Here is a 22,648-nt window from a genome sequence, read left to right on the forward strand (position 1 = left end):
CAGGATGTGCTTTCTCGTATTACTACTGCTGGATATGGTAAAGATTCAGGCATCCAAAACTGCAGCTTTGTTGCACAGGCCAGTTCATCTCCCTGTGGGATTTCATGTGCCACAGTGAGATCTAAGTTTAAAAAGAAAACCTAAAGATTTCTTAAATTTATGATTTATGAAACATTAAAATTCTAATGTTTAACAGCAAAGATCTGTCGGAAAAATAAACTTTAACTGAGTCCAAGTTTTACCTGTAATATTTAACATGTAAATATTAAGTTTCTGAGTCTCTTCAAAGTCTACATAATATCCCTAAGTACAAGTTACTCATTAACTGAATAAGATAAACAGAGTTTTCATTTGAAAATCTGATCTTTCCAAAATGGAGGAGAGAATGTTGCTCGCTTTGATGGTCTTTTCCTCACTCGTAGTATTAGCAGAAACTATTGCTCAAAAGGTATTTGCTATATATATATTTTTTTAACAATATCTTGTTTGCTTATTTGGTGATCCAGTGGTATTGTGGTAGGTGGCCAGGTAATGCTGGTATCTCCTCTGGTAACCACCACCTGTGAATCCTCAGGTGTGTTGTGATTTCAGAGCTTTAGATCCTTTTAGGTTGGTTGTTTGGGCTGTAACAGTATAAAAGTGGCAGGAGAGCATTTGCAGGTGTGTCTGATCACATTCTTCTGTAGGGATGTAAAATATCAAATTTGATGGGTGAATGGGTCTCCCTCGGCCACCAGATGAGGTTTGGATCTTGACACAGTGCCATTACAGCAGGACCAAACAAGGACTGTTGCAGTGCCAGGAGGTTTCTGACAGGCATTTAATAATTTATGTGAAACAGAAAAGAGGGGAGTAGACAGTTATTTGTACCATCTGGAGGAGCAAACTGTGTTTTGGATCATCTCTCAGGGTGCATGTGACTGGTCTTGATTTAAAAATATCAATATTAGAGAAACAGAGGAAACCTTATGTTGGAAACTTTTTATTTCCATTATGCCTATTCAGGAAACTGTGAAATGCAACCAAAATGCAGATGGGCTTCTGGGAGGCAGGGACGGGTCTGGTGGCTGCTGCAGAGGCGTCCAAGGGCTCTGCAGGAAGCCGTGGATGTGGTGTATGGGCCTGCGGTGCCTTGGGGAGTGGCCCCAAGCTGCACTCCACTGCTTTCGGGTACACACCCGGGTCTGGTCCTCTCCCACCCCCTTCGTTAAGGGCACAGTGATGCCCCTCACCATGCTGCACCCCTCTGCACGCTCGTTTGTGCTGGTCACAGCCTAAAGTGCTGCTGGGGCTGGGTGAGCGGAGGAGATGCGGGTTCCTGTCCCCTTGTGCCCGCAGCATCTCTTCAGCACGTGGCAGCAGGGTGGATTTTGCAGAGGAGTTTTGCACAGGTCAAGCTCCTCCTGTGCCGGAGGATGCTTCAGGGGCACCGATGGCCACCATGTGCTTGCACTGCCCTGTGAGCCATGGCTTGGGGCTCCTCAGTCGTGGCAAAACGTCCCCTCTGAACGTGCCATGGGCAGGTTTGAGCATGGCAGGGCAGCAAACATGAGCAGAGGTACTCGGGAATACTCAGAGAGCCTTTGGGAAGAGACATTCCTGAGAGAGATGGTCCTGGCCTGGGAAGGGAGAGCTCCAGCTGCAGGTGGGCAGCAGGGAGAGGCATCCAAACTGTCAGGATCAGGAAATTGTTCTGTCAATTAATATTTCTGGGTTTTATCCAATTGTCCTGGATTGTCAGTAGGCATCAGGAGATGGAGCACGCTCTGGTAACATATAATGAAAAAAGAAACAGCCATCCATTACCGACATGGCATTGGCTGTGGCACCTCCTGACCTGATGCCCAAGCACAAAGCTGTGATCACAGCTTTGTATTGAATGGCCATGTTAGGCTTGATTAAACTTTTGAATTTCAGCCAGTGCCCTACTAAGAAGAGGCCAGTAGATGCTATTATTTGGTGAACAAAGTACAGGAGATGAATTACCAAAAAAACTAAAGATCAATTAGCCATTCAAAAGATTTGTGAGGCTAGAAAAGTAAAAATAGAAGTGCAGTGATCTGCTCTGATGCTGAGCTTTTTTGCTTTAATAAACTATTGGACTATTTTGAGGCTGGTGATATCCAGATGAACCCTTCTTAGTGTCACTGCTGAAACAGGGGTAGGGCCTTTAAAATAGACATCCCAAATGCAAAAGGAGGGTGTTTATAGAGGCAGGTGCTGCGGGCAGTTCCCAGTCCAGCCACTCCGTGGGGTATTCCCAGGCAGCTCCAGCACAGTGCCCTCCTCCCTCGAGTGCTGGGGGCCCTGGAAGCACCAGCCCAAGAGAATACAAGTGCTCAAAGGGCATCCCTGCTTGTGCAACCAGCGAGGGGTTGGAGGCCCACATGGGGTTTCAAACCTGCTAAATGACATATGTGACACAAGGCACTGAGCTGAAGAACATGCAGCAAAGTCAACAGCTGGGAGAGCAAATAAACAGTTGCTCAAAAAGCTAGCAGGTCTCTTTTTGTGAGTCGAGCACTTAAAGAGGCATCTGATTTTTCTGAGATTAATCTTAGGCAATGTATTGGGGTGACACAGCAGCTGCTTCAGAGTACCCCAAGGAGAGAAGGCCACAGAAAAAGGCTTGGCAGAAGCCTTCTGTGAAACAACAACACACAGATGTAGCTGCAGATTTTGCGTGGGGCTGTGATCTCAGCTGCAGAGATGTGAATAAGCAGATGGCCAATCTGGTCATGGACAATTCCCCCTCCCCACTGTGAGCCAGACCTTCTAACAGTTGATTCCATCATCAAACTTTTTCAATAACATCACCCAGGCAAGAACTTCTTAGGAGCAAAAAACAGTGTTTCTGTTTCAGCCTGTTTATTTTTTTCCCAGCATGCTATCGAAATCTACAGCCTCCATGTGGATTGCAAGGTCACATCGCGATTTGCTCACACCGTCATCACCAGCAAAATTGTCAACCAAGCGAATGAGTCCAGAGAGGCAACCTTTGAAGTGGAGTTACCTAAGACAGCCTTCATCACCAACTTCTCCATGTAGGACCAGTCCTTACCTGTGGTGTGAAGGAGGCAGCGTTGGGGACTGGGAGTGGGGTTCATCTTTCTTCTCAGGAGATGCTGAGCAAAAAGCACAGAGCTGAGCTCTGGAGGGTCCTGCACCAAATGCTCTGTGGGACAAAGTAGTAGGCAGCCAAATAGAAGAAAGGTGGCCAGGGCAAGGCTGCCAGCTGCACGGGGTGGGTGACAAATGTGCTTGGTGATGGTGTTACCTGTGCTCCAGCCTCCCCAAGACCCTGCAAGGAGGAGGGCTGTGCTGTAGTGGTGGCTCCTGGCACCCTCCTGGTCGGGGAGGGATGTGGGAGTCAAATAGTGTGTCCCTCCACAAGGGCCACAAAGTGCAGTGTTCCTGTTGTTTCTTTCCCCAGGGCTTTTCTTCTAATATTAATTAATTTTTATGGAAACCAAACAGGTCCATCGATGGTAAAGTATATCCGGGAATAATAAAGGAGAAAGCTTCTGCTCAAAAGGAATATGACACAGCGGTCTCCCGTGGGCAGAGCGCCGGCCTCGTTAAGTACGTTGCTGTCTTCAGTAAGGCTGCTCCAGCACTCTTCCTTGGCCTCTTATTTGGTGGGGAGCGGGTTAAACCCTGGAGCCAGCCTATCTCAGTGGGGATAAATGTGAAAAGCAGCCTTGGGTTCTTGTTGGGAGGGACAGGGTATATATAGAGATATAGATATATATGTATGATTTATCTGGTCCCGCAATGGGTTTCAGTGGGAGGTGCTACCATTTAATGTTGCCCTGGGGCTTGCTGTCACCTGGGAGCACCTCACTGGGCTGGGATGATTCTCGGTCACTGAGTCTGCTTCCCCACAAGCACAGAGGACTGTGGCACTTGAGCAGACATCACGCTTTCAGGGTATATGTAATCTATGCTTTCTATATATTCAATCCCAGTTCTGCTTCATCACAGTCTGAGGCATGCAGAGGCTTCTGCTCCATTTCTCAGCTTGTATACGCAGCACCCGTGGCACACTAATGTAATATATGTGTTGTATATAATACCACCTGCAATGTAAAAGATCTTCCCTATGATGAATAAGATTTACTACTACTCTTTTTTGCTTTATTCCCTGTGGCCCCTTGGCCATAATGTAGCACACTTCATCAACTTTGGCTACCACAAGCAAACCTTCCCCCTGGGAGGTAAATCTCTGTTCTCCCCCCTCCCCAGAATCACAGGCAGAAAGCTGGAGCAGTTTCACGTGTCTGTCAGCATTGCAGCTGCCAGCAAAGTCACTTTTGAGCTGACATATGAGGAGCTGTTGAAGAGGCAGCTGGGGAAGTTCGAGCTGCTGATCAAGGTCCGACCGAAGCAGCTTGTTAAGCACTTCCAGGTGAGCTGCCCCGGTGAGGGCCGGGCGGGGAGCAGTGCCCTGGGTTTTGGGCACGGCTGTGTTCACTCTGAGATGCTGATGCTGACTTCTTCTCCGCTGTCAGATTGACGTGCACATCTTTGAGCCCCAGGGCATACGCTTCTTGGAGACAGACAGCACGTTCATGACAAATGAGTTAACTAAGGCGCTCACAAAAGTGCAGAATGAAACCAAGGTAAAGCAGCAGCTGCCAGATGTTACTGCCGGTGGCAGCTTTAAGTGAAGTTGCTTTAAATCTTTTCTTCTGATGGCTTTGCAGGCTCATATTTTATTTAAGCCAACTGTAGATCAACAGAAAACAAATCCTGAACTTGATGAAACCCTCCTCAATGGTGATTTTGTTGTGCGGTATGATGTTAAGAGAGGTGCCACTGCAGGTGATATACAGGTAAAAAAGAAATAAAAACAAAAATGCTTTCAGATCACAGATACATCTGAATGTGAAGTGCAGTCAGCAAAACAGCAGCATTTACTTTGAAACACCAGGAGTGACAGGAAAAGCTATTTCCACTAATCCAGGGTCAGCAGAAACTGACGACAATGTTCAGTAATCCCCAGAGACACCAGGCACATTGCGAGAATGGATCATCCATGAAAAAAAAATCACTCTTTCAAATTTTGTTTCAATACCAAATTCATATTGCCATTTTACAGATATATCTTTACATTCTTTTTTTTATTATTTTAACTGATCTAAGGTGTATTAGTGGCTTCTTGTAAACGACATTTAGAGAAATGTGATTTGTATAACTATTAAAATGACTATATGGTTTTCTTTTGTTTTTTTCTGACAACTGAGGCATAACTAAAGAAAGCAGGAACTTAACAATATTTATAGACCAATGTATATCCTAGGGAATAAAACACATTATTTTCCATACCATTTCACTAATGAAGCATACATGGATGTGCTAAGCTATGGCAGTCACAGTCAATGAGCAGAGATGTGCTCATAGATGATAATAAAGAGGTAAGGTGATAATACAGTGATAATACAGATATATAATACATATGGCACTGAGGTATGTAATATATATATGCTGTTCTCTTGTAATTTGTTCTCTACAGATAATCTCCCTTCCAGCTAGGAAATACATTTTAATGGTTCTTTGATTTGGGCTTATCTAAAAGAATAGAATGCTGAGCATGCGCCCCTCTTCTGGCTATGCCAGAACGTTAAGATGCATGTTTATTTATTTAGATGCAATCTTATACATGGTTTCACATTCTGTATTTCAGATTGTCAATGGGTATTTTGTGCACTATTTTGCACCCCATGAGCTGCCAGTGTTTCCCAAAAATGTCATCTTCGTTATAGATCGGAGTGGCTCCATGGCAGGCAGAAAAATTGAACAGGTAACTTATCTCAAAGTACTGACTTCTGCTTGCATCAGTCACACACACCAGCTTTGCAAGGGAGTGACTGTGAATTTAATTTTGAAACACATGCTGGTTTTGTACACAGCAAAATTTCCATACATATAGAAAAGCTTGAAAATACATGCGCACAGATTTAAGCTATTAAAGAGCAATACTTTTCTGATATGGCCATTCTCACAGGTATTGAACACTAAGGCAGTGAGCACTTTTCCTGTCTCTATCTTCGCAGGATATTTTGTTTCTATTTTTTTTCTTTAATGAAGTTTAAAGAACTAATTTGTCTGGTTTAGTTTTATTGATGATTGTGTATGCAGCTCTGCTGGAGAGCAGACAAGCCTGTTACAGCCCTCACAGGTGGGGGTTTTGTGTCTACAAGTTAAGCGACTTGGCCATTTCTTATGGTCTCAACCTGAAAAATACCGTTAGGGCTTAATAATGGCATTGGGCTGCATCTTGAATAGTGCTGTAGAGAAACCCCCTTAATATATTGAAATTCAAATCCCAGTTCTGGCAGAGAATTAGAAATATTCAAAGTGATTGTTTTCTCTGTGGAACAGACAAGGGATGCCCTGTTGAAGATTTTGAAAGACCTCCGCCCGGAAGATCATTTCAGCTTTATCACCTTTAACAGCAAAGTGGTGGAATGGAAGGGCTCTTTGCTGCAAGCCACTGCAGAGAATGTGAAAAGTGCTGCAGGATTCGTGCAAACTCTTTCCGCTAGTGGAGGTACAAGGCACCACCAAGATGCTTCTTGTAACCACAAACGTGCACCCAGTATAATATATTTCTTAGAAAAATATTATTTTTATTAATCATATACTGCCACAGAACTACCATCAATGGTCACAAAGCAACTAAGTTTTTAACACTTAAGAGTGATAAGTGGGATAAAAAGGTTGGTTATAGGAATGGATGGACTGGTGACTACATTATGATATGGATATATAGAGAGATGGTTACATCTATGAACAATACAAGCCACAAAGTTTTGTTTCAGGTTTTTAGAACAGAGATGGTTGGAAGATTTCCTGATGGTACATTTTTTTTTCTACAGAAAGATGGCAATTCACTCAACATTTGATAGCAATTTGCTAATTTTTTTAATATCAAGAGTCTCATTTTAAAATAAAATGCATCCAGTTATACTCCTGTATAAGCCACACTATGGAAACAAAAGAGTCAAAATAGGCATGAAATATTTCAACTGCTGCATCACTCAGTTCCAGGCACAGTCTTAGGCAGTTTTAGTTTTAAATGCCTCTAAAAGTCTAAATCTCCTGTTAATGTTATGCTGTTAATATTAATGTAGGTTTTCTTATCCCAGGCGCTAACACCAATAAGCCCACCTGTGCCCAGCTCTTTTCTTTCACTTCCCAAATAAGGCTAGGAGATATTTCTTAAATGTAGGTTAACAGATGACAGTATGTTTATTTAAGCACTTTTTAATGGCTCTAGACATGTTTGTATTTCCCATGACATATGTGTGGAAAATGCTCCCAAAAGAATACTCCAGCACTGCCATTGCAATATTATACACTATAATTAAGCCCAGTAGGCTAAACCCCTAAATCCTCATCTCTCTGAAGGATTACTTCCCTCAGAAAACTTTAAACAACTCTGCAGGGCCTCTGCAGATGAAATGCACCAATTTCTTCAGATGATTATCCTCTTTAGGTGAGTGATGCCTGCTTTCTCATTACAGGCACAGATATCAGTCGTGCCCTGCTGACTGCCGTGAGCGTGCTGGATAAAGCCAAGAGGCTGCCAGAACGGAGTGTCTCCATGATTATTTTGCTGACAGACGGCCAGCCCACTTCTGGTGAGTAAATACTAGCCTCAGTCCTCTCTCTTCTTGATTTTTTTACACTTGCATCCCAGATGTTGATAGACATAGTCTGTGTTTCAGAAGAGCTTCGGCACAAGCAGCCTGGGCTATCGCTGGATCTGTGTCAGAGAGAGGATAATTATGAGAGGACTTTGTCAAGGGCTGTAAGAAGTGATGGCAGAGCCTGCCTGCCCGTGACTATATGTCCTTTAGCTGGGAAATGCTTTGCTAAATACCATTCACTTCCCACTTTATAAACTTGAGAGAATTGTTGGAGATACTCCAGGTATAGCTGAAACATGAAAGTAAAGTCCTTAGAGCCAAAACATGGACATTCTGCATGTATTATATATGGTCCCATTTGAGCAGTTATTGCTTATATTTCTTCACCCTCCTTGCCCCAAACTTGAGATACCTTCAAGGTGCCTCTTGTTTTGTATTCTTTTCCATGTCTAGCTCTTAACTAATGATCAACTGTGATAGCACAAACCAGAGGGTTGAGAGGAAAATACTGGGTTAAATAAACAGTATCTCCCAACGCAATGGCACAAAGAGCACTTGTTCTGAACACGAGTTTGTCTAAGTTTCATGTGGCACCAGCATCTCTCAGAGGCCAGCAATATTAATTCAGCTATAAGCCCTCTAATAAGATCAGTCTGCCTTTCAGATCATGTGATCCTTACTGCTTTGGGGTTGGTTTATTTGTTTGGATTTTGTTAATTTAATTCAGCTCACGGTGCTGCCTGCTCAGCACAGCCACAGTGAGTCTCAAATAACCCTGAGCACACTGCACATCCACAAGTTGGCTCGAAATCAGGCCAGGGTGGAGTGCCAGGCGAATACATGCAGCGTTATTGCATATGCTGCCTTCCCTGGCAAAGCAGGCTGAAAGAGAAAAATCTGATCTGCTCCCATGAGAGTTCCTGCCTGGAAATACTGATAGAGGAGCTCTCCATACGGAGCCATCCGTGGCTGTTCAAATGGGATAAGATGGTGGTGTGAAAATTTTTTCCCTTTTCATGCGAAGGGGCTGGGAGAGAAGCATTGCTGAGTTAATTTGCAGTTTGTCTGAGTTACACCGTTAACCAATCCATTCTTCCCTGGATTCACGCATATAATTTTTATGGATGGCACTTGTCTTCCCAGCCATCCCTTGTGCTGTTAACTTGTAGCGTGTGCCCCCTTTGTCCTAAAATCTTCCTCTGGCCCCAGTAATCTTGTAAAATATTTTGCACTTAATCATGATGGCATGAGTACCAGTTAGTAAAAGTCATTAAGGGGGGAATCAGGTTCTGGCACTCCATATGCAGAGTAGTGCCTTCATCTCCAATTCAATTAATGGAATGCTATCCCATATATTTTTAATATTTTATTCTGAATTATTTTTAAAATACTTTAGGCAGAAGTTTCCATTGAACTGCTGATGTCATTTTGTACTTGAAAAAAAAAAAACCCAGACAAACAAGGGTATGTTCTTGTTTCAATTACAGGTGAGAGTAACGTGGAAGTAATTCAAGAAAACATTCAGGAAGCCATCAATGGGAAATATTCTCTTTTCTGCCTTGGCTTTGGGTTTGATGTCAGTTATAAGTTCCTGGAGAAAATGGCCCTAAGCAATGGGGGAATAGCACGTCGCATATATGAAAACGCTGATGCAGCCTTGCAGCTACAGGTCAGGACTAAGGAATACACCAGAAAAGCCATCTATCAGCTACAGCTTTTTTGTAGCCTTGGCAGCAACCCCATGGATTTTCTGAGATGAAGAGTTGGGTTTGAGTTTATCTGTTAATTTGGGGGAGAGAGGAAAGCAATTTGGGGGGTATCTGAGGGTTTGTACCGTAAATATGACACGGAATTTAAGTCCTCCTCAAATCAGCTGCATTTGGACAAACCTGGAAACTCACACATTTCTGTGCCTCTGCAAAAAGACAAATTGTGTAGGGGATATGATGGTGGAAAAACTTCTGTTCTTGGGTCTGATTTCAAACCACTTGAAGTACCACCATTGGAAGCTGCTCGTTATGGTTTCCCTAGAAATCAGTGGGTAGTTCGAGGCACCTACAGTCAAACGGGCTCTGCAGTGCCACCAGCCTGGGTCTTTCCTGTCCCTCTGGAGAAGGGCTATAACTTTCTGGTCATTCTCTTTTGGGAAGCCACTGCTACCTGTTTTGACTGGATGTGCAAAGACTGGATTTGCTTAAAGCCAGAGCCAGTCCAGGAAAAGAAAGATTAATCCTCAAGATTAGTCAAGCTTAAAAGATCAGATGTGGAAAGAAGTGGCTAAAGCAAAACACCTAACTGGGTGGGATGGTGATAATGGGGATGTTGCTTGTGTACTTGAATTACCATGGAAAATACAGTTTTATGGCATCACCAGCCTGGCTGGAGAAGGTGTGCAGAAACTTGGGAAGAAACTTTTTTTTTTTTTTAGGTTTGCAGCAGTCTTATACTGCTAAAGAAGAATCTTTGGTCCCTTCTTTTAAAGGGGATTTTAGACAATCAACATATTACCTCGCATAATTTTGCAGTCATTTGTGTGTGTGCTCTCTCTCTCCCTCTCTCTCTCTCTCTGCTTCTCTTTAGGGCTTTTATCAAGAGGTGGCTACTCCAATATTAATGAAAATTGAAATGCAATATCCAGAAAATGCCATTGAGGGATTAACCAAGAACATTTTCACGCTGTTTTTTGAGGGATCTGAAATCATAGTATCTGGAAAAATTAGCAATGAGCTTGATCTCTTGCCAGTAGAAATTAAAGCTCAGTCAGTAAGTGTTTACTAACTGTGAAAAACATATCTCCCTTCTGTCTTTTATGATGTAATCTGAGTCTTCAAGAAGTCTTTTGTAAGCAATATATGTTCTCTACATTTGGGCATTTAGCTGTTTTCCCATTTTAGGAAAATATTTGAGAATTCAAACAATTTCCCCTCCTGAATTTGCTACAAAGAAAAAATCTTTAACTATATCCATAAATAAACAAACAGTAATTTTAATCCTTTCAAAACCATAATATTTGGCCTTTCAAGCATTTTTAGGAAATTGGTTTATAGTTTTAGAATGAAGAAGGAAATATGAATTTTTCACCTCAAAAATGTTGAAATAGTACAATTTATTACCTCCTTTTTTCAACATTGTTTCAAGTCCAGAAATACATATCCAAAATACATGCTGCTTTTCTAGTTTTGTGTTGCATTTACAAATGGGAAAGGACAAAACTGAAGGACAGAAAGGGCACTTTGGTACTGAAAGATGTTCTTTTAGGTCTAATAACGTGAATATAAAAGAAGTCTGGAACTGTTCTTTTGATGGTCAGTTTTCTCCCACTTCAGCGTGCTAGTGACTTGACTCTTAAAGAAGAAGCAAATGTCAAAGAGAAGGAGCAAGTATTTCAAAATCAAAGTTACATCTTTGGAAATTTCATAGAGAGACTGTGGGCTTACTTAACCATTCAACAGCTTCTGGAAAAATCGTAAGTAACTTTAATGTTTCGTATTACAAATTTTTAACTCCTTAAAACACAAATTCCTTATTCACAAATTATATAATCAGAAAAACACAAGGAAACAGAAATATTTCTGCAGATAGTATTAAAAATATAGTATACTGGAAGAATACTACATTATGAGGAAAATGAGGTGTCTTTCAGTTTATGATAGCGCTGTATCATTAAATGTGTGTGTATATATATGTGTATACACATGAAAACATAAAATATTCTTCGTGACATTACTATGAAATAAATTTAAATTGCATAGATTGTGTTGAGCTGTTGTTACACATTCAAAAATATTGTCTGTAGACAAGTGAATGGCAAATAGACAGTAAAGAGAACAGTATGTCCATAAGACATTTCATACATCATGTATCTATTACTTTTATGTATTTGAACATATCCATAATTTTAAATATGTGAACAGATGAGTTATCCCAATAAGACTACTCACCCTTCAATAATAAATATCTCTTAAGACACAGCTAACATGAAAAAGAATCTGAAGACAACCTGCTCACAGTCTCGATATGTTATTTCTTCATCATTAACACAGACTTTAGTATTTCAGCTCAAGAAGAGGACCAGAAAACCCTTGAGGCGCAGGCCTTAGAGCTGTCTCTGCGGTACAGCTTTGTTACGCCCTTCACTTCCATGGTGGTCACCAAACCTGCTGAGCAGCAGCAGATGGAGCTGGCGAACAAACCCACCGAAGCTGGTAAATAAGGCATCAAACTGCCCCCCTGAAATATGCTGCTGTTGTTGATGATTTGTTGTTGACCTCCAACATAGGTTCATTTTATAGTGATGCGACACCGTAATAAGCCACATTAGTAGCAGGAGTTCAGGGAATATCTTCCTTTCAAAATAAAACATACAGATTTTTTTAAAAAAGGTGAATTGGTGAAACGGGCACTATTATTGAAATTGAAAATAATTTGTTTAAATATTAACTAAAGGTAGTTTAACAGTTGGTACTCAGCATTCCTGCCACAGCAAAGGGATTCTGCACTTTTCTCTGTAGCATTGAAGTGGAAAAATGAATGTAAGGGAGAAAACATGCCATCGTTAGGAATTTTGCATACGCTTTATCTACATATCCTTTAACACAAAAAAAAGCTCATCACCTGAAGCCAAACACCCACTTGTCCCAATTTTCTGTTTTGCACATGGGTAAAGTCATTTAGTATTGACCATATGACACTAATCTGTTGCTCTTCTTTGTGTTAGATAATGAGAAGCCCAGGATTTTTCCAGTAGGAGGTAAATGTTTTCTTCTTTTTCAGTAGCATATTTGCATAATAGTCTGTAACAAAAAAAAACAACCAAACAAACAAACAAAAAAACCAAACCAAAACAAACAAACAAAAAAACCAAAACAAACCAAACCAACCAACCAAACAAACAAACAAACAAAGCAAATCAAAAGAGCTCATGGTGGTTCTTCTATAGAAGGAAGTATCTGAGATTTGGAAAAATATGTGAAGCAAAATGTAAGCAATGACTTCCAAGGTTTGTGCAGGGTTTGGGTGGATAACACTGTCAAAGGGAGAAAATTTTCCATTCAGAAAGTCTCAAAGGCCAAAATTGTCTTTACTCATGAGGAAAAGTAGTTCTTCAAGTGAACAGTGCTAATGAAGTTTTCTGCTTCTTCCTACCATGTGTGAAGCATCTGTCAAAAAATTAAGCTCAAGATATTTTGGAATGACTTCTGAGGATGATTTAGGTATTTTTTTTCTTCTCTTTCTGGAAATAATAGATGTTTGAATATTAATTTTAAACTTCCAGCATTATAAATCTGATAGTCTCAGCTATGAGAATACATCATAATAGTAATACTTTTATAGATGAAGAGCCCTGGTTTTGCTCTAGTTCTCTCACAGAAATGTATTGAGGCAATTGTAATGCTGCCCCATTCTCTGAAGTTTACCTGTTTCAAAGTGGCACTGGGGGATTTAACAGCAGAAAACTCTCTGCCCAGAAGCAGAGCCCAGCGACCACCCTGCCTGGCTCAGGGGGCACACGGGCCTTGGTGCTGCCCTTCCCCCAGAGCTCCCTTTGGCTGCAAGAGGAGGACAGGTCTGCAGCATGACCTGTTTCCACAGCAGGTGCCAAGCCCTCCGTTGGTATGACAGTTGGGCAGGCACGGCTGCTCAAGGGCACAGGGATGTCCCCACTGGACCTGGGGCTGGTACCTGCTAGAGCATTGCTGAGCACCGCTGTGCTCCGTTGTGATGGACCAGCAGAGCTGGGGTGGCTGGGGAGGGGAAGGGGCAACAAGGATGCTGGACTGCTGGGACCAAGGCAGGTTTTGATGTGCTCTTGTAGATGGTGTAGCAACTTCTCATGTTGTGCTCATCTGATTTTTAACTGCCAGTAACCGCTCTTGCCCGGAGGTGCAGTGCTCCGAGGGACCACGTTGTGAGCCTGTGCTGGTGCTGTAGCTCTGCGTGGAGCCAGTCCCTTTGCAGAGCCTCCCGTGCTCGGTGCCTCTTTCCACCAGGAGCACCGGCCCTTGCACCGGGGATGGGCAGCTCTGCTGCACTGGCACCACTGCTCCCCGTTCCCACGCGCAAGGCAAGGAGGGTGCAGCCCCCAGCATCTAGCAGGAAATCAAACCCCTTTTTGAAAATCCCTTCCTCACAAAGTTCTTAGTAGTTTTTGTCCATTTCCATCCTTTGGCTGGAAATGTTTTCCAGGGATCAGTGCTCATGCTCTGTGGACTTCATTACTGCAGATAGTTCACTTTGGGAAAGGAAGAGAGATGCAGATGGAGAATTACAGCTTTGAGGTTTGAAACGCTCCTGCAAGGTATGTAATACAATCATGAATAGAATGCAGATACTCTCTTTCATTTCTCTAGATGCTTATAGACTGAGGAGTGGATCGCCTCCTGGTAAGTGTTCCTCCTATGTTTTTATTCAGAATAATTTTATAAAGTTCATTTCATATATAGGTTCATAGCAACATTACTTTGATAAATACATTTTGATTTTGGATGCTCACTTGATATACAAATTAGTTATTATTACATGTATTTCAGTCCACAGATATTTTATAATGAATTATAAGCTTTTGAAAACCATCTCAGTCCGTTTTCAGAAACAAAGAATTATTATACCTTCTGAAAATAAACGTGAAAGATCTGGAAAAGCATATCTTAGTAAGCTGAAGGAAACGGGTGTGAAAAAAATAATTTATCAGGCCTGGAGGTTGCTGTGTGAAGCCAATGTGGGACACAGCCATCTGCATGATGACAATGCCTGCCCTGCAAGGAGGAAATCCCAGGGCACTGCAGAGACAGAGCCTGGCACTGCTGAGAGCTCCCATAGCGCCGAGCAGAGAAGGCTCTGCCTGTGTAGGATCCGCACACGTGCGCCTGGGGCTGTATCCAAGAAAGTCAGTGGGCAATGGGCAGGAGGGATTCTCTGTTTTAAAGGGTGGGGAGGGAGATGCAAGGCATGACCCCAAGCCAATGAAACATTGGAAAAAAACTTTTATTTCAGGTCGATGGCGCTCTGAGCCCCAATCTGGCAGCAACAAGAAGCTGTTGTCAGTAGGTAGTTATTCACAGTTGCGTGCGAGAAGAGATGGGGCGGGGCATGCTGAGTTCAAAGCTACAAGGCAGCTGTTGAAAACGCAGCTCTAAAACCTCATGCAGCTCAGGCTGAGCGTGCCCCAGTGGCACGGTGTATCCTAAGAGAAATAGGCACTGGACATTGTTCTTTTTTCCCCATTGGGACAACTTGTTTTAAGCAAAGCTTTCCATAGAAGTCAGTGAAGAGCTCTGCTAAAAAAGGCTTCTGTCAGTATTCAGAGAATCACAGGAGGGTTTGTGTTGGAAGGGACCTTCAAGATCATCTGGTCCCACCCCCCTGCCACAGGCAGGGCCCCCTTCCCCCAGCCCAGGTTGCTCCCAGCCCCGTCCAACCTGGCCTTGAACTCTTCCAGGAAGGGGGCAGCCACAGCTGCTCTGGGCACCCTGGGCCAGCGCCTCACCCCCCGCACAGGGAAGAATTTATTTCTTATATTTAATTAAATCTGCCCTCTTTCAGTTTAAAACTGTTACCCCTCATCCTATCCCCACACCCGCTGATAAAGAGTCCCTCTCCACCTTTCCTGTACTCCCTTTAAGTACTGCAAGGCTACTATAAGGTCTCCCCAGAGCCTTCTCTTCTCCCGGCTGAACCCCCCCAACTCTCTCAGTCCGGCCTCCCAGGGGAGCTGCTCCAGCCCCCTCAGCATCTTTGTGGCCTCCTCTGGCCCCGCTCGAGCAGCTCCGTGTCCTTCTGCTGTTGGGGGCCCCCGAGCTGGCCCCAGCACTGCAGGGGGGTCTCCCCAGAGCGGAGCAGAGGGGGAGAATCCCCTCCCTGGCCCTGCTGCCCCCCCTGCTCTGGCTGCAGCCCAGCACACAGTTGGTTTTCTGGGCTGCAAGCATACACTGCCGGGTCATGTTGAGATTCTTGTCAACCAACACCCCCCAGTCCCTCTCCTTGGGGCTGCTCTCCAGCCACTCCTCACCCAGCCTGGATTTTTGCTGGGGATTGCCCCGACCCACGGGCAGAACCTTGCACTTGGCCTTGTTGAACTCCATGAGGTTTGCCCATGCCCACCTCTCCAGCCTGTCCAAGTCCCTCGGGATGGCATCCCTGCCCTCCAGCATGTCACCGCACCACACAGCTTGGAGTCATCGGTGAACTTGCTATTCTTCCTGATTAATTAGCTGACTTAGAGAAAAATGTTTCATTAAACTCTTCTTGCTAATTTTAAGTATTTCAGTTGCCAGGCTAAGAGAAAAAACGAGAGCACAACCTCTTGGTAAGTAGTAAATATACTAGTCCCATTTTAATCATTACTATACCTGTAATGTTCAGATTTTCATACACTAATGTTTTTTATGACTGCATCAACTCTGCGAAAATCCTTTACCTCTTCTTGTAAACCTTGGCTGGTTCTTTCCACATAAGTGAAAAATATCCCCATATTGCATGGGAAAACCTCACTGGCTTAAGGCTATAACCACCAACAGCTCAGCTTTTTTATCGACTCATTGTCCTTAATAAACTCTAAGTTTAAAAATCTGCTGTCTTCATTCATATCAAGATGATGTGTCTGGGTGTGCTTTTCAATAATTATTACTGTGTTGATTATAATCATTCTATTCTATAAAATTTATAAGCAATACTTTAGGTATAAATTGATTAAGTAATTTTGCTGTGCCTATCCAAAGGGCACAGACTAGATTTTTCTTTGCATGCTGACATTGTTCTTCTGACTTTTCAGCCAATGAATATCCACAGCTTCTTTTGCAATTACCGAAACAAAATGAAATAATCTGTTTAAATACTGATGGGAAAGCACATCCCTCTGTCCACCTGCTGTCAGATCCAGAGCAAGGTGAGTGAGCCAGACTATCCCTGATACCAAGGACAAGGAGACTCACTCTGGTCTATGAGAGCAGTTGGTTTCTTTGGGAATAACCTCCTTTCATGAAGGGCCATATCATACCTGCTGCCTTGCAGTGACAGGAGAGGCTGTGGTTAAGTTTTCCTTTCTATTAGGCAATATTAACTTTCACTGTGCAACAGCTGAGGGCACTTCTCACAAGTCTGGTTGTGGGTCACCTCCATGGCCAAGGGCTTTTCCTCTGCCCAGCCCTTGGGGGCTTCTGAAGATGCAGAGACTTTAAACCCCACGGTCCCTACATGCTAACAGAAAGATGCATGCTTTTAGAACACTGCACTTTTCCTGTGGTTCTGTACCCAGAGTCGTGGCCCCAAGCGCCGGTTGTCAGCTGCTCTGATTACAGAGCAGAGCCACCTCTGTGAGAGGAGGCGGCAACACGGGGGTGAACAGACTCTGATGTCCCCACTAAAGCCTTGGGGGCATGTGAATCTGAAATCTGGGGTATTCTGCCTCCCAAAACTAGATTTGAGACCCTTACGTTGCTTTAGCAACAAAGTTGAAGCAGTTTTATTAAGATCAGTCATACTTTATAAACCCAGTCACTTGACAAATTTGTGTCAATGTTATTAAAGGACTCACTGTGACGGGGAATCTTGGGGACAGAATAAATCACTTTGTACAGTTTGACATTAACTATGTGAATCCCCCCGTGCAAATCCATGTCTCCACGGATGAGATTGTCCTAAGGCACAATAACAAGAGCACTTGGCTGCCATGGACGGAGTCAGTCACCTCCACCATTAAGGGGTAAGAAACATCACCCTGCCTTTTTCCAAACTTAAAAATGTGTCAGATCTTTTTGCATCCAGGCCTCTACTTTCACATTTGCTTCAAGTAAGTGCTTCTGTGTCCTTATCTGGTGAGTAATCTATATGAGTGGAAGAAGGGCACTTTCACAATTCCCCATTTCAAATATGGAGAATAAAAAAGGTTTGATTTTAATTCTCCATGCCTGTGTAAGAGAATCACAACTGCTGCACCACTAGCCTGCCGTTCTGCTTCGACGTCAGAGGCAGAACATTTATCTGCCAAAGAAGAGGACCTGCTGCGGCGCAGAGCAGCCCCTGTGCCACCGCTGTGCCAGATGCCACCAGGCACTTGGCATTCTCCAGCCGCAGAGCCAGTGCTGCCACGGGATGGCTGTGACATTTACTGTCTCTTTTACACATCAGTTGGCTCCACACTGGCTAAAGTTTTCTTTCTCCTCAGTTTTAGCAATAACTCACATCTGAGCAGCTGGCGTTTTTTATAGGAAGGCATAAAGTGTTTGAACAGTTGTCTGTAACTAAATGCCCGCTGTTGGAGAATGTGTGCTTTAAATGCAGACTTCTTTTGTTGGACTAGTTAGAGCAGGATCCTTCACTACCACGGGAAAGAGCAGAACGTAGCCAGTTCCACCAGCTTTTTTGCATTACCGGAATAAACCTCCAGGACAATTTGCTGTTGGTCTGGGGCAGACAGGACACACAGCACTCCCTCCCTTATAGGCAGTTCTAGACAATAACAGAAGTCTTAAAACACCTGCTTTCAATTATGTAATCCAAACAGAGCCAAGAACATGCTGGATTTATGCTCCTCTATAATTTGTTGCCTGCCAAGCAGAGTGATCCCCCTGCTTCAAACCAGCTCCCGAGCCCTTGCAACCGCAGAGCTTTGTACAGCAGCGCGTGTGGCTGTGGTTTTGCCTGACCCAAGCTGCAAGGGGGAAAAATGACAGCGGATGCTTGTGCTCTGCAAGCCCACCTGGGGTCAAAATATCATTAATGGGTCAGAAGAAAGGCAGGGTCTGAAAAAACTTGAAATATCCAAGAAAAAAATATTTGATTCGTTCATAAAATAGATTTAATTATTTTATTTAGCCTATATTTTTTTCCTCATTAAAATGATAAAAAACCCTCTCTTTTTTTTTTCCATCCAAGCATTGCTTGTCATGGATGGTAACATGTTTTCATCAGCAAAAAGTTCTTCTCTGTTGGTGTATTTGCATTTAACCTGATATGGGAAAGATCTGGTGTGCAGCATAAAGAGAAAATACACACTACTTAATAATTTCTAGCTTAAAAATACCCACCAACAGATCATGAAAAATGCAATTGCAAAGAGACAAAAGGCAAAAAATAAATTATGTTAATTAATTAATTTCAGCTAGTTAAATACATAATTCTTTCTTCATAATCTTCTTGGAAATAATGTCATAATTTACTTCCTAGGCTGACAGTCTCAGTTGAAAAGGAAAGGAGCGTTACAGCATCATTATCTGATACGGTCACAGTAAAAATTTCCTTTGTAAAGTTTCCAGATGATTTCCTTGGGCTCTATTTCTTGAACACCAACTGTTTTTCTGACAAAGTCAGTGGAGTTATGGGTATGTATCATTACAGATGTATGCAGCAAGGAAGGATGAATTTGTAACTAGGATCCTGAAATGACAACATAGTGGGGGTTTTTTTCAGCCACATCATAAATCCTTATTCAGATGTTATTTCCCTGGGTCCTGACAAGCTCTCATGAAAAGCAATGGGCAGGCAAAGCAGCAGAAGTGCTATATTTCAGGGGGTTCTAGAGAAATTTCACATTTAATTTGTTCCTTTCAGACATCTAACATCACCTTTTACTGCACAGCAATCCAGTCCCTACTCTGCGAAGAGGGGAGGTCTTACCCTGGAAATGTAACACAATGCTTTTTCTGCTCACCGGTGGCACAACCCTAAATAGACTATTGTGGGTTTATAAAACTTTAAAATAAGACTAAAATAATAGCTGGGCTTAACCTCAACAGTGCTGTGGAATGATATAATTTATGCAGCAAATTCATTTGATGTCCAATAATGGACTATAAATAATGGACATAAAATTGTAAGCAATCAGGGTTACAAAATGAAAGCCAGCTGGTCCTGAACATCTCAGCTCCAAAAAGCCTGATGGGACTACAGCTGAAGTTGTTTCAAAAACTTTGCAAATGGAGAGGCTGCATATTTTAAAACAAAAGAGAACCAAAAAAAAAGATGAAAACCCATCAGAGCAAGTCTGAGTGTCTCTGTGGAGGAGTGTTAGGGGTAACGAGATCACAGCCGAAACATGGGAATTTTCTTAATTTACTGAGGGAGCTTCCAAGTGTGGTCTTTTTTTGTTTGTTTTCTGAGGCAGATGGCTGCTTTCCTAGTGTTATAACTGCCATTTGGGGTAAATGAGCAACAAACTCAGATGTTTTGTATTTTTAAATAATTTGTGTGTCTGCTGCTTAGGTCAATTTTATTCAAAAGCACAATTTGAGAATAATTCCAACATCAATCAGAGAGCTGACGAAAGGCTCCTAAGTGTGTCTGGATCCGAGCACAGAGTTACCAGGTAATGGATATGGGATAAGGGTGAGTGATGTACATGCCTTGAGATTTATTTTATCAGCTAATGCCAGAGATCAGAGGAAATTAAACTAAGGGAGTGTTTGTAAGAATACACCTCTTTGGTGTGAATATTAGGAACTTCTGCTTAAATTTTTCTCTAACAACTTGAATTTGTTGCTTAAGTGATGCTACAGGACGCAAGGCTCCTATTTCATAGTGGGGGGAAAATAACAGCCTGGGGCTACGCTCTGCCTAATAAATGTCAAATCAGGTGAGGTCCTGCTGCCTCCTTAACATGGGGAGGGGAGGGGTTTTCCTCAGTTGGATTTACCACAAGAAAAAAATTTTTACACTTCAGTTGCTTTTAGTGCCTGTGCTGTGGAAGCAATGCTGCAAGCGCGCAGCTCCTGCTCGCTGTCACCGCGTGTCCACCTCACGCTGCCGCCGCCGCCGGGAGCGGAGAGGGGCCTGCTCTGCCCACGCACGGGCCCTCTGACCCGGGACCATCGGCAAACATCAGGTCCATTCTGGGCCTGCCCTGTGCTTACTTTATCATAAATTTTTCTTGTTTTGGTTTTGTTTCAGGCAATACAAGAAAGATTACAGGCTTGAGTCAACCAGTGATCCTGTTTCCTGCTGGTCAATAGATGTAACTCCCTAGAAAAGAGTATTCTTGGGAAAGAAAACTATGCAAATGATGCTCTTGCAAATATTTTTGATACTTTATCTCATCAAGAAAACCACACAGTTAAAGCCTTACCTGTTACTATATATAAATGTCACAAATCTTTTATCTCGAAATAATTATACTTTCAAGATGAGAACATGCTTGCTTGTGGTTTGTTATTTTAAAATGGTTTCTAACACTCAGTGTGGTTATGTTGTTGAAGATTTATGTGAATGAACTAAATAAAATTGACGTTATCAGCTCACAGTTGGATATGGGCACACAGACTTAGGTTTCTGAATAAAAATAAGCACAGGCATCACCCAATTGAACAAATGTGTCATGCAAACAGGAATAGATTTCTAAAATTTATACCCTCTATTCAGTTACAAATGACAGTGTTCTTGAATTACATGATTTGTAGAAGGGGTATGAAATTTAAAGCAGTATTAGTTTATTGTTTCTCTCATGTTTTATTTTATGGAGAAAAAAAAAAAAAACAAAAACAAAACAAGCAACCAGTCTTGCTGTATTAGGGCTCTTTTTAAGATCATTCTGTAACAACATTCAAAGCTGATGACATTAGCAATGCGAGCATGAGCAGGGATGGCAGCCCATGCTGGCTGCAGTCCCAATTATTGTTGCAAGATTCCTGAGACTCTGCTTTAAAAACGTCTGCAAAACAGACATTGCCTTGTTGTGAAACAGACCTCTGACTTGTTGCAAAAGCCAGCATTTTAACCCTGAGATTTAGCAGCTTTTTTTGGCACCATTTAGTGCAACATTTGCAAATATTGGAAGATGTTTTACAAATAATGAGCAGCTCAAAGCAACATGTGGTGCACAGAGGTGACATTTCAGAGGAAACATACACACAGAAGCCTCTGCCCATGGAATGAAGGTTATAGGTATAGTCTTCAGTTTTTTTCATAAATTTTAATTCCCAAATGATTTTGTGTGTTAGAATCTCAGTTCCCATATAACTTTGAACAACGTATCTTCTATGCCAGCACTGTAGAAGGTTTAACAAAAGTTGCTTTCTATCCTGCCAATAATATAGAACTGGAAGAACCCTGTTATTTTAAAGCAACGTACTAAAAGAGAATAAATTTCTTGCCAAAGTCAGTAAGATAAAGCAAATTGTGTAATTAGAAGCCTGTTTTTAGGAGAACTGTGTAGATATGCAGCCAAGATACATTTGTGTGAGTTGCTTGTACTCCTGAGGTGCAGATTTGGCTGGACGAATTACACAGCAGAAAATGTGGAATTTGGGAACTGGACACACCAGCTCGCTTGCGTCACCACATCAGAAACAGGCTTGCCAATTTGCAAAGCAGGTTGTTCCCATTAGAAATGAACTTGGTATCTGAACTACATGCTGCTGGATGCTGGGTTTTATCAGTGGACTTACCGCAAATTTAAAAAACCCCTGCTTTCAGTCACAGGGTGTCTGCGCGTCGCCTCCTCCACCTGCCCGCTGGTGGCCGGGGTAGGAGATAAAGCTGAAAGGGAGCGGTGGGGCCTGCCCGAGGAGCGCCTCGCCCAGTTGCCCTGGCTGTAAGCAAGGCTGAGGGGTGCACACACCACTCCTGAGCCGCCCCCCTGGCCCACCCGCCACAGCCGCCCTCTCAGCGCACGCAGCAGCAGACCCGGCTGACCCTGCCAGATGGGGACAAACCCAGATGTCAGCGCTTCCTCGCAGAAACTTTTTACATGGTTTCATTTGTTTGTTTGTTTGGTTTTTTTCCCCCCATCTTTCTACAACTTCTCTGCAAAGCTGTTGCTATCCTCTGGACCGCATCCAGCCCGCCTACGCCGCGCTGAGGTGCTGGGCCCAGAGCTGCCCAGGGCACCGCGCCTGCGGCCGCCCCCAGCTGATGGAGCCTCTCGTGCCTTAAAAGAGGGGCTCGCCGGCTGTACCCCGAAGGACGTCTGTCTTCCCTGCAGCAGCCCCCTGCCACCGCTGTGCCTGGTGGTCACGGCGACGCCCGAATCCTCGCCGCAGTGCTTCTTCCCCTGTGCACATGTG

The 22,648-nt window shown here is 43.1% G+C and overlaps 1 protein-coding gene across 1 annotated transcript; it reads left to right on the forward strand.

Moving 5' to 3' along the window:
• Positions 1-373: 373 nt before the first annotated feature.
• On the forward strand, positions 374-20,700 carry ITIH4 (inter-alpha-trypsin inhibitor heavy chain 4). Its single transcript, XM_033004639.2, has 22 exons — positions 374-448; positions 2,884-3,044; positions 3,478-3,582; positions 4,246-4,408; positions 4,512-4,622; positions 4,707-4,835; positions 5,687-5,803; positions 6,385-6,553; positions 7,530-7,646; positions 9,143-9,324; positions 10,236-10,418; positions 10,982-11,121; positions 11,706-11,860; positions 12,373-12,405; positions 14,006-14,038; positions 14,649-14,702; positions 15,922-15,960; positions 16,426-16,539; positions 17,181-17,355; positions 18,819-18,973; positions 19,854-19,956; positions 20,538-20,700. Exons 1-22 carry the CDS (start codon positions 374-376, stop codon positions 20,611-20,613), a joined length of 2,589 nt encoding a protein of 862 aa, XP_032860530.2. The 3' UTR covers positions 20,614-20,700.
• Positions 20,701-22,648: the final 1,948 nt, after the last annotated feature.

The sequence above is a fragment of the Tyto alba genome, unplaced genomic scaffold (genome assembly GCF_018691265.1).
Source record: "Tyto alba isolate M040663 unplaced genomic scaffold, T.alba_DEE_v4.0 Super-Scaffold_3, whole genome shotgun sequence".
In the NCBI taxonomy this organism is placed as follows: domain Eukaryota; kingdom Metazoa; phylum Chordata; class Aves; order Strigiformes; family Tytonidae; genus Tyto; species Tyto alba.